The sequence below is a fragment of the Cyphomyrmex costatus genome, unplaced genomic scaffold (genome assembly GCF_001594065.2).
Source record: "Cyphomyrmex costatus isolate MS0001 unplaced genomic scaffold, Ccosl1.0 scaffold1828, whole genome shotgun sequence".
NCBI classification, from domain to species: Eukaryota; Metazoa; Arthropoda; class Insecta; order Hymenoptera; family Formicidae; genus Cyphomyrmex; species Cyphomyrmex costatus.
Window position 1 is genome coordinate 29,362 of NW_017275856.1, and position 11,779 is coordinate 41,140.

At 28.8% G+C, this 11,779-nt stretch overlaps 1 protein-coding gene across 1 annotated transcript in view; it reads right to left on the reverse strand.

Moving 5' to 3' along the window:
- Positions 1-2,263: 2,263 nt before the first annotated feature.
- The window catches only part of LOC108772329 (suppressor of Mek1), a gene marked incomplete at its 3' end in the record, with an annotated part of 19,616 nt that continues 10,100 nt past the window's right edge, over positions 2,264-11,779 (reverse strand). Inside the window, exons 6-9 of the mRNA XM_018537850.1 lie at positions 5,908-6,090; positions 4,159-4,350; positions 3,985-4,065; positions 2,264-2,488 (exon numbers count right to left, since the gene is read on the reverse strand). Coding sequence (XP_018393352.1) covers positions 2,264-2,488; positions 3,985-4,065; positions 4,159-4,350; positions 5,908-6,090 — 681 coding nt within the window. The remainder of the gene's footprint in view (positions 2,489-3,984; positions 4,066-4,158; positions 4,351-5,907; positions 6,091-11,779) is intronic.

The window sequence follows — 11,779 nt, forward strand, 5'->3', positions numbered from 1 at the left end:
GTGAGGTAACAGAACAAATTTTTATTATACCTTTTTTACAAAAAAAAATAGCTCTGTACGAGCCTTCAGGAGCCTTTCCTAATTACGAATATCGCAATTAAAACGTGATCCATCCAGTATTTTAACCATAATTTGGGAATAAAAAATTTATCTTCGTCTATAGAGGTCTCTGGGTCACTCCTGTCGACCTTTAAATTGTGAAATATTTGACATACTAAAAGTCAAATTTTTTATCGAACAATCTTGTAAATAATCAATAAGTGTTGTATAAAGCTGGTTCTACATTAGTTGCAAGTCGATCGCAAGTTCGTTGCGACAGCCAATCTCAAGCTTGCATTTTGAAATCAACTCTTCAGATTGGCTGTCGCAACGAACTTGCGATCGACTTGCAACTAATGTAGAATCAGTTTAATAGATATTCTAACTATGTAATTTTATCACATTAATTATATAATTATTAAGGCCCGAATAGCCATATACGTATATAGAATCATGACGTTACAAGCGAGAAATGACACATTGAAATTTTCTACATGCTATTCGTAATTAAAGAGAATCTATACAAAACAAAATAATGAGATCGCTTTAAACATTTGTAATAATGGGACAAAGCTATCCTTACTCTCCCCCATCTTGGCAGTCAGTAAATAACATTAAAAAGAACGTAAAGTGAAAATAATAAGCTACTCATGCACACTTAAGTAAATTTTGGTAACCGCATTTACGTTTCTTATACGATTATTTAATAACAGTTAGGGAGGGAGTGAGGGAGGGAGGGAGGGGGAGAGAGAGAGAGAAGAGAGAGAGAGAGAGAGAGAGAGAGAGAGAGAGAGAGAGAATAAAGATAGCTTCTTTATGTGTTTTAAAGCAATCTCATTATTTTGTTTAATCTAGAGTCCTAGATATCAGAGAAGCGCAACCGGCTTAAGTCAGTATCGCAAAATTACGAAGAAAAGTATTAAAAATGGCGTCATTTGCAGACAAAATATGAAATCCACCAATCGTCTATTAGTCAGCCATTTTTAATACCACTGAATGAATGTCATGATTGGCTGACAGTCAGCTAATCAAGACGCGGAACATCGGTTGCGCTTCTCTGATATCTAGGACTCTAGTTTAATCCACATCATCTATTTATAAATGGCTTGGAAGAAACTTTAATGTATCAAAACAATATGAAATAAAACTGATGACAATAACGGCCGCAGCACAGACTTTTGCATAACACATAATGCATAGTGCATAAGACAGTCAGCCAATTAACATGTTTCTCTTCCGTGAAGTTGAAGAAAAGGAAGGATTCTGATTAGTTGATTCGCTTATGCACTATGCGTTATGCAAAAGTCTGTGCTGCGGTCATAAATGTAATTATGTAAAGGAAAATAACAAAATCGCTCGAAATGGATACAATTAGCGCTCAAATTATTCGCAGTTTTTAGGATTTCATTAACATCGTTCATAATTCTTATAAAATATATATGCTTATTAGCATTAAATATTTATTAAATTGCTTGTACTATAAGGGTGCCGTCACATACAGCCCGCAATCCGTAATCCGCACCGAATGTCCGCAAAAGTAGTAGGGATTGCGTCCGTAACGTTACGTATATTTTATCTCCTTATGTCCCATGGAGCCGTAATTCCGTAAAAGTTACCAGTTTTTACTAGTAATGCTTTTTCTAATTTTATCTATTTGACGAAATTTGACGGTTTAAGTAAAGTTTTTGTTGTAATCAAGATATATTCTGCAGTTTTCTTATGAAATAAGTTAAAAATAATCAATATAACTTGTTAAATAAAAAAATAATGTAAAGCATTACTAGTAAAAACTGGTAACTTTTACGGAATTACGGCTCTATGGGACATAAGGAGATAAAATACACGTAACGTTACGAACGCAATGCCTAGCAACTTTTGCGGATATCCGGTGCGGATTACGGATTGCGGGCTGTATGTGACGGCACCCTAAGTTTAATTTGACATTACTGTTCTGATTTTGTTCACGAGTTTTTCAAAATAAAAAAAGATTTCGGCACACAGTTAAGCAGAATCAGATACGTATATAAATTCACAAAATATATTGATTGAGCACTAAGATCTACTTCTACCGATATAGGAATATCTCTTAATTCGATTTAATGTATCATTCCTTGCTTGTAACGTCATGATCCAATATAAACGCAAATATTACTTTAGAAGCCTTAAAAAATGTTATTGTTTTAAAAATTTTAGATATACTTTAACATAATTTAACATATCTCACTTTCGTTAATGGGCTTTTTGCGTAAAGCTCTTTGTTGGTTATTAAGCCAACTTTTTATTTGCGGCGATGTACGTTTTGCAAGAACTTTATATTTTTTCTTTACATCTCCTATTTCTTTTAAAGATGGCAATGTAAAGCTTTCCATATATGTATTAAATGCATGAAGTGCTGTATCTTTTTCTTTTTGAGACCAGCGTATTCTTTTTGTCTTCCCATAAGGAGATGCTAGTAAAAGGAAAACAAAATGTTATTAAATTAATGTTTATAAAATATACATAAAAATAGCAAATCACTGATATGTCGGGTTTTTCCCTAAAAAGTTGTTGAAGCTATTCAGTTATCATTTTTAGTTTATTATAAATAGGAAACACAAGAGAATAACTTAAAAGGATTACAACCAAATGTTCCTCTCCGATTTTGGTATGCTTTCTCTGGACAAAAATAAGTCATTTTTTTATATCAGCTAAATGCACGTTAAAAGAATGAAAACCTTTCTTTAAAAAATTAGTTTTTTTTCTTTTAGACTGAATATCGTCGAATTTATGAAAAATAAAAAAAATGTTCCAGTATTAAAATTGAATGGCTTCAATAATACTTTCGAATATAATAACAAATTTTTTATTTAATTATATAAATAAAAACTATTAATTAAATTATTATTTAACAATATTAAATATATTAAACCTTAATTATTTATTTATAAAAATTTTTTTATCACAGTTCTAAAGTACTGTTGAAACTAATTAATTTTTATTCTGAAAAATTTTTTCTATCTCTTATAGTTTCAATGGTATTCACTTTGAAAGAAAGAAAAACGATTTTTTAGGGAGGTTTTCATCTTTTTAACGTTTCATTTTCATTGCTTCAGCTTATATAAAAATATACGTATTTATTTTTGTCCACAGAATATATCATCAAAATTGAAGGACAGCTGTTGGTTGTTCCTCTCCTTGATAAAAAACATTTATCAATTTTATTTACACAAACACTACACAACAATTGTAGATATTATTTAATAAATGTTTATAATAGTGACAAGTATTGCCTATCTTAATAACATTTTCAAAGCGTGCATCCAAATTTAAACAAAATCGAATTATATTTAAAAACTAAAAAGTATCTTTACCTAAATCTCACGAGATGTCTGTCAATTCTGTGCACAGTTCGGAAATATTAAGATTGGCATACTTGGTATTTTTTATAAAATATATTATTTAATAAATAATAAAAATATTATTTTTATTATTATATACTCTTATTATCTTCAGTTATATTCAAATTAAGTTACTAAATGTACTTCGTTAATGACATATTTTATTTATTCTACTTTTTAGATACATTTAAAAATGACATCTGATTAGTTTTAGCAATTTCCTATGGAAAACCCTTTATGAATCAGATAAAAGAGATAAAAAGTCTTTAAATGTTATATTACAAATTAAAAAATTTGTAATATAACATTTAAAGACTCTTTATCTCTTTTATCTGATTCATAAAAATTAAAAAATTTGTAATATAGAATTTAAAGTTCCAAACAATACGGGAGAGGGACCGGGCAAATGGTAAGGTTGTAACTCTGCCAAAAATTAATTTTATGCCAACTTCCAAATTGGCTTCTGTCGAGGGAATATTTTCCTATGTTTTCCACCGGACGGTGTGAATTTTGTGTGCCATTTAATGAAGATACAGAAGGCAAGGCAAAAGTCTCGTTTTTCACTTACTAGACCGTTTGCGTTTTTCGTTACTACTATTTCCTTGATTATTATTCGCGTCATCATTTAATTCATTATGTAAATTTGTAACTGAAAGAATTGGTTATTTTTAAAAAATATTGTAGATTTACATGCAAATAAATTAGAAATATAGAAATAAGATATAATTACTTGAACATGTACTTTCGTTCGAGTTTACTTTGTCACAGCTGTTCTCATCTACTTCATTTTCTGAACAGTTACTACTGTCCGAATCATCATTTCCTTGAACCATTTCTAAGTATCGTGAGACTTTTACTACGTCCGTGGTTGCCACAGGTTGTCTATAATAATCCTTATGTATCTTGTCACTATGGCCCATGAATTTGGCAAGATCTGATATATCAATATCATTAAGATTTAACTGAATACAATATGTTGCCACATGTTTTCGCAACACTGTTCCACGTAAAGTACACGATTGAATTGCATTACATTCTTCAGAAAATTTCCGCAACAAAATACAAGCTCTTAGATATTTAAATCTTTCTTTGTTATAACCAGGCAATGCAAATACATAGGGATTTTTGGTGGGTATTTTAGCTTCTTTCCGAAATTTTAAAATCAAATTAATACTATTGAATAAATCACTTGATAATAAAACGGGAACTGTGCGTCCCAATTTTCCTCTTATACAAAATCGAATATATTTTTCAGCGATTTTTCTGTCTTTCTCTGATAATGATGAATAAACATCATTGTTCATATCTTTATGTATTCTTTCATAATTTTGGAAATCTGCAATAAGGATTCTCTCCATTTCTCCTTGACGTCGTCTATTAAACACTAGTATAGAAACTAATGTAGCTTCTGCTAAAGAAAGCCAATCGTAATAAGAAAAGGATTGTTGTAATGCCATATAAGCTTTAGTTCGCTTTTCCTCCAAGTACTTATATAATTTTTTTATATCTTCCAATGATGGAAGATTAACTTTTTTATGTCTCTTTTGAGCAGATTGTGTTTCCATCACAGTTCTGTTTACACTTGTCGAAATATCTACAACTAATAATTTTAAAAAGTCTTTAGCCAGATTTTTTTTCTCTGTATCTTCCTTCTTTATACACTCTCCAATAAATAAATTTCCAATATATTTAATTAAAGTAGATAAGGTGGATGCTACTGAGGGTGCGCCATATATTCGTTCTTCACTATTATATCTTGCAACTATATTAATTGCATGGATACAATCATCGTATAGTTTTGGACGATAGATTGAATCAAAATTCTCTACATTTTTATTTATGTCTTTTAGTGCCAAGAGAAAGCGACCAAGGAGACGTAACCTGGCACGTATCATATCGTGATGATGTTGCGATCTGTACTTCTCGTACATTTGATTTGCATATGTTATCAGTATTTCATCATATCTTATAATGCGTGTAACATCGTCTTCCCGCATTACTGGAAATATCATTTTTTTCACAGTTTCATTTACTTTAGGATGAAGCCTACACGTAATTCTTCTACCCATTACCATAATACATTTATTCTTTTTAAAATTCTTTTTAAAGCATTTTCGAGAATGATGGCGTATTGAATGTTTTGTAAAATATCCTTTGCATTTTGAACAAGCGGTAAAATCAGTAGCAAGCTTGTTATATTTATCATTTGGCCGTCTAGATACAATAAGTTGTCCGTTATTCAGTTTCGAGTTTGTGTTAAATTTAAAATTTCCATTTTTTCGTAAAGATGATATAATTTGTTTTCTTTCTGGATTTGTCTTGGGTAAAGCAGTAAATTTCTTTACATCCGGTTCATTGCGATGTACTGTTCTTAGATGTCGTGCAAATTGTGTTTGCAACTTCGAACAAAAAATACAATAGTACTGTTTATAAGATTTTGCATTGGACTTTTCTACATACATTAGTTCATCGTTGCATATAGATGCATCACCATTAATTTTTGAGGCATCAAAACTTGATGCTGATGATACAGATTTGCTTAAATTTAGTATCTGTTTTTGTGACAATTTATTATCAAATGATTGCGGCAATTCATTATCTGAATCTTCATTTCCTGAATCTTCCTTTTCTGATGGTACATATTCTGATCCACTATCTTTATCATATTCGTCATCTAAAAATAGAATATGTCAGTAATCAAAAATAGATTAAAATGAATTAAACCTTTATGCGCATTTTAAATCCAAGTGAATCTAATTGAAAAATAAATCCTTTTAAAACCGAATGCATTTTTATTCATTTATCCGAATTACATATAAAGCACATTTCAGTGCCTTCCAATCTAAAAGTAATATCAACTTTTTTGTGGATTGTAAATACTGTTAAATTTGAAATTTTGAATAGGAAATGCAGTTTTTGTTTTCAATCCAACTAAATTCAGTTTGTATCTAATTGAATAAACAATTTTTTTTTATTTAATTAGGTTCAATTAGATCCAACTAATGAATTCAATTGAATTGAAAAAAAAAACTGCATTTCCTATTCAGAATTTCGAATTGAGCAGTATTTACAATTTACAAAAAAAACTGATATTACTTTTAGATTGGAAGGCACTGAAATATGCTTTCTGCAATTCGGATAAATAAATAAAAATGCATTCGGATTTAAAAGGATTTATTTTTACGTTTGCGAATGTGTGTTTCTAAAAATGTGAATCCATTCCAATTCATTTCAATCCATTTAAGCCGTAATCACACTACGGGTTGCGCGCTCTGTTGCGATTGAGATTACGGTTGAATGTTGGAAACTAACCAATCAGAGCAGTTCCTGCTCTGATTGGTTAGTTTCCAATATTCAAACGTAATCTCAATCGCAACAGAGTGCGCAACCCGTAGTGTGATTACGGCTTTACGTTTATTGCAATAATCAGGTAAGTATTTGTTTTAAGTTTTCTGGTCCTCTACCATAATCATTTGTATTGATATTAAGAGAGGCAACTAGTTTTTACAAAACATGTGCATAAAAATAAAAATGCATTGTACAGAGGATGTCCCATTTTAATCAATCTCTAGAAATAATATATAATATGTTGTAAGCCTTTTATTTATTTTTGCTTTATAAGCAAAATAATATATTACAAAAATCATTACATAAAAAATTTATATCCTTTTTCTTAAAAAATAGCAATGACCTTCATCAGGGTTGCCACAAATTTTTCATCCTAAAATTTCCTGACATTTTCCTGATTTTACTGACAAAATTTTGTAATTTTCCCTGACTTTCAATAATAAATATTTTGAAATATTTTTTGTATTTTCATCCTGATTTGAAAATTGTTAAATATTTTGTTGATCGAGTAATTTAACATAACAGTGTAATTAAATTAATGTTATAATATAATACTATTAATATTATTAATAAATAATACTATTAATGTTGCTGATACTACATTTTATCGTTAAGTTAATAGTACTTTTTGTCTTTTCCTTTCATGTATGAACATGATTCTTTTCCTCTTCCTCTCTTTCTTTTTGCTACTACACTTAAAATATAAGAAACATAAATCAATGAATACAGTTTTTTTTTTTATCAAAATTATGATCTGTTTATTAAAATCTCAATCTGCTTATAAAAGTTAACATATTTGAAAGAAAAATCATAAAATTATAGAATAATATTTATTTTACTCACTTGTTCATAAGTGACATAGAACTTTCTTATATAAAACAAAAGAACAGACAACTTTAAAATTTCGATGTTTTTAGTAAAGCATTTTAAATCTTTACAAGTTTATGTTAGCTTTTTAACATAACTAAAATTTCAAATCCTTAAAGAAAACTTAAATACTGCAACATAAAAAATTGTACAAGTTTTTTAATCGAATGTTAATAACATCAGTGATGTTATTTCTTCATCAAGAGCACTTAGTTCATTAGTTTTTTCTGCCAAAAGTTTTGCCTTCTTAGTCTTCAATTTTGAAATTTTTGTAAACAAAGATTTTTTTTTAGCAACCGAGTTGGCTTGAAGAACAAAGCGAAATGATTTTATCGATTGTGGGGTCGTGATATAAATAAATTTCTTTACAGCTATGTTATTTTTCCCGAAAAGTGCGCTGAAATCCCTGACTTTCCCTGATTTACTGACGCATTTTTCAAATGCCCTGACATTTCCCTGATTTCCCTGATTTGTGGCAACCCTGTTCATAATATAACCATTAAAACTGATTCTTTTAAAAAATTAATTTTATTGTTCACAATTTTGTCTGAAATATTTTTCTGTAGAACTAAAAACAGTTTTTGGAGATAATCAATTAAAATGAAGCTTTCTGTATTTATAAAATAATGTTTGCAATCGATTATACATATGTATAAAGTACAGAGGAAAAAGATATAGTTCACATGCATAACTAGAAGTATTTAGTTGTGAGCAATATAGTTACATCATCCTAGTTATCTTTGTATGATAGGAATGTGTACAGCTGATACAATTTATTTACTTTATTCATTTCTCTTAATGTAATTACGCTTGATGTAGTTGTGATAACTTGGTTAAGGGATCATTTACTATGGATAAGTTATCTATCCGTATAGTTACGTCAATCATAATTCTACAAAGTATGATGTATAATAAAAATTAAATTAGATAAACAACAAACATGAAGAAGTAAACCAATAACGGTCAAAAGCTGGATCATAAATGCTTATTAAAATTATGTGTGAATTTTATATACCGCGTATGTAGTTCCCCCAATCGCGTGCCGAAATTTTTTTTTCAGACTTACAACGCAACACTAAACAACTACAGCAGTAATATCACTTTTTTAATTAAATTGCCAAGGCAAATCTAACAATTATTTGATGCTTATATAGCATCTTATTAGATCTTTAATATGTTGAAAGATATATATTAAAATTTAACGATGTAAACGTTAAAGTAATGATGAATCTAAAATCTGTGAAAAATAAGATTGCGAAGAATATCACGAGTTGGTGTTTCGTCCCGGTTTCCACTACTGGACTCATTAGTAAGGCATTGTAATGGAAACCTACCTTAGACGCCTGTGTAAGTTATAATTCGAGATTCTATATAAAGCGATATACGCGTATCTCAGCACTTGCGAGAAATTTTTATGAACATCTATAGACCTCTGATGGCGGGTCGACGTAGTAATATTCTTCGCAATATTTATCTAAAGTAGGAGAATAAGTGTTGCGTTGTAAGTCTGGAAAAAAAATTTCGGCACGCGAATGGGGGAACTACATACGCGGTATATAAAATTCACACATAATTTTAATAAGCATTTATGATCCAGCTTTTGACCGTTAGTGGCTTTGACCGTTATTGGTTTACTTCTTCATGTTTGTTGTTAATCAATTGTACGGTAGTAAAAATGATTCTATTATTTATTAAATTAGATATTAATAAAAATTAATTTCTTGTTACATCATGCTGTAAATTAAGTTACAATTTCGAAAAGCAAAAGCGAACCACGCTTACAATTAAAAACATAAGTTGATACAATCATTGTACTGTGGTTCAAGCAACCACATAAATAGTTTGTTCCATATTTTATTGTTTAATCTGGTTGGCATCACTAGATTTCTGTGTAGATTAATCAGATTGTTTTCTCCATGTGTTTAAAATTTTTATGTTTTAACACTAGCAATTGGGACCACAAAATTTAAAGTGATAAAATTACGCAAATAAAAAGTAATTCATACCTCCGGAAAACTTTTTTGCTTAATAAAATTTTTCTTTGCTTAAAGAATATTTCTATATATCTAAGTCCGTATTCAGAACGCGCTTACAACGATGTTAGCGCTCCAACATGCTATAGTTTACGTTACGCATACTATAGAATTTCAAAGATACTAGCGCGCTTTTATCAATAAAAACGCGTTTTGAATACGGACTATAATGAGTAACTGCAAAATTACGACACTATGGACTTAAGTTGTTAACTATAATCATGTTATTTTAATTTTATGACCATTATTAATTATTAGAGCAAAAAAAAGTTTTTGGAGTATTATATAAATCTGCTCAATCGAACGCAAATATTATTTTATAAAAGATATATTTTTATTTCAACATATTTTGTAATTTCAAAGTACCTTCTAATATGTTGTCTCTTTTCTCACGTTAGCTAAAATGTAACAAAAGACCAAGAAACATAAAAGTTATAAAAATAATAAATATTACTTAATTTACATACCAGTAGCATCATAAGACAATGTTTTAGTACATTTATCCAAATTATACAAAGAAATAGGTTTATTAAGTAAATCTGCAAAAATAGAAATTAAAATAAACAAACCCATGTAACGGTGCAATAAATGAAAAATGATACTCCTATGCTTTACCTATTACTTATTTAACATATATAAAAGATTAATCCTTCTGGTACCACTTTCAATATGGCATATTCAACTTTCTTTTATTTTTTTTACATTCATGCTATAACTTTTTATTAATAAAGATACATACATATATGTTTGTTATCTTCTTTAATGTCGGAAGGTTTTTAAAAAAAATATTGTTATAATAATATATCCTTTTTATATGAGAATTATTTTTATACAGTACATAAAAAAAATGTATAATGTGGCATTAAAAAGTCAAATATCGGAAAGTTTTACATTTTATTGTAATATAACAAGTGTTACGTACCAGTTACTGTGATATCCGTGTCAGTACTATTAATTTTCGGAAAATTACTTTCAACATTTTCATTGTGTGAATGTTCATCTACAGGTTCTATGAAAACAAATTATAATTATTTTAATAAAATAATTGAAAAAATATATAAAATTAGACTCCTTATAATTAAATAATAATAATTTAGGCGACCGTTTAGGAGTCAACGCAAAAAGATAAGCGCAACAAATAAATTCTAAAGTATAATTTACTATAATTTAGAAGTACAAATGTACATATTTGGACGTTTCGGCCATTGGTTTTGGCCATCTTCAGCAAAAGTGTACAGTATAATTTTCTAGCTACGTTCGTTGTGTAATTTATACGGTAAGCAAAATCATTCTCTTTTATAGTTAATTAGCTTCCTAGTGAAATGACTCTGTTTTTCCAAAAATCAGTGGATTACAATGAATAGGATAAAATTTATTTCTCATTTCGGTGTAACAAATAATTGATTTTCACAGAATCGTTGAATATATACATCTTTACACATAACATCTTCTCTCTACCACATTCAAATTGACAATGAAATTTCAAATGAAATGAGAAATAAATTTTAACCTATTTATTGTAATCCACAGATTTTTGGAAAAAAACATAATTATTTCACTAGGAAGCTTATTAACTTCAAAAGAGAATGATTGTGCTTGCCGTATGGATTACAACTGACGAACAACAATCAAAGTAGCTAGAAAATTATACTGTACACATTTCACAAACTTTCTTGTTTCTTTGAAAAAATTAAATATTATTAAAAATAAAATGTATACAGCAAAACAAACGTATATAAGGAAATTAAAATGAAAAGGTCAAGCCATGTTCAAAAATAGATCCTCGCAAATTAAAAAACCCAACAAATTTAAACCTTTGAAAACTAACCGCAAAAATTTGATCCTTCCTAAATTAAAACGATTATCTAATATAATATATGATGACCACGAAAAGTAACTGATATATTACTAAATGTGCCAGTTCAAAGTGAACGTACATATAACGAATATTTTCTATGTTGAATATGTACCACGAAAAGGAACTGATAGATTATTCAAGGTGCAAATTCAAATTGAACATACATACATATAAGTAAAACAGATTAGAATTTGTATATTACAGTTTTCTAGAAAATAACTGCAATATGTTATTCTTAGTGCACAAAATATAAAAGT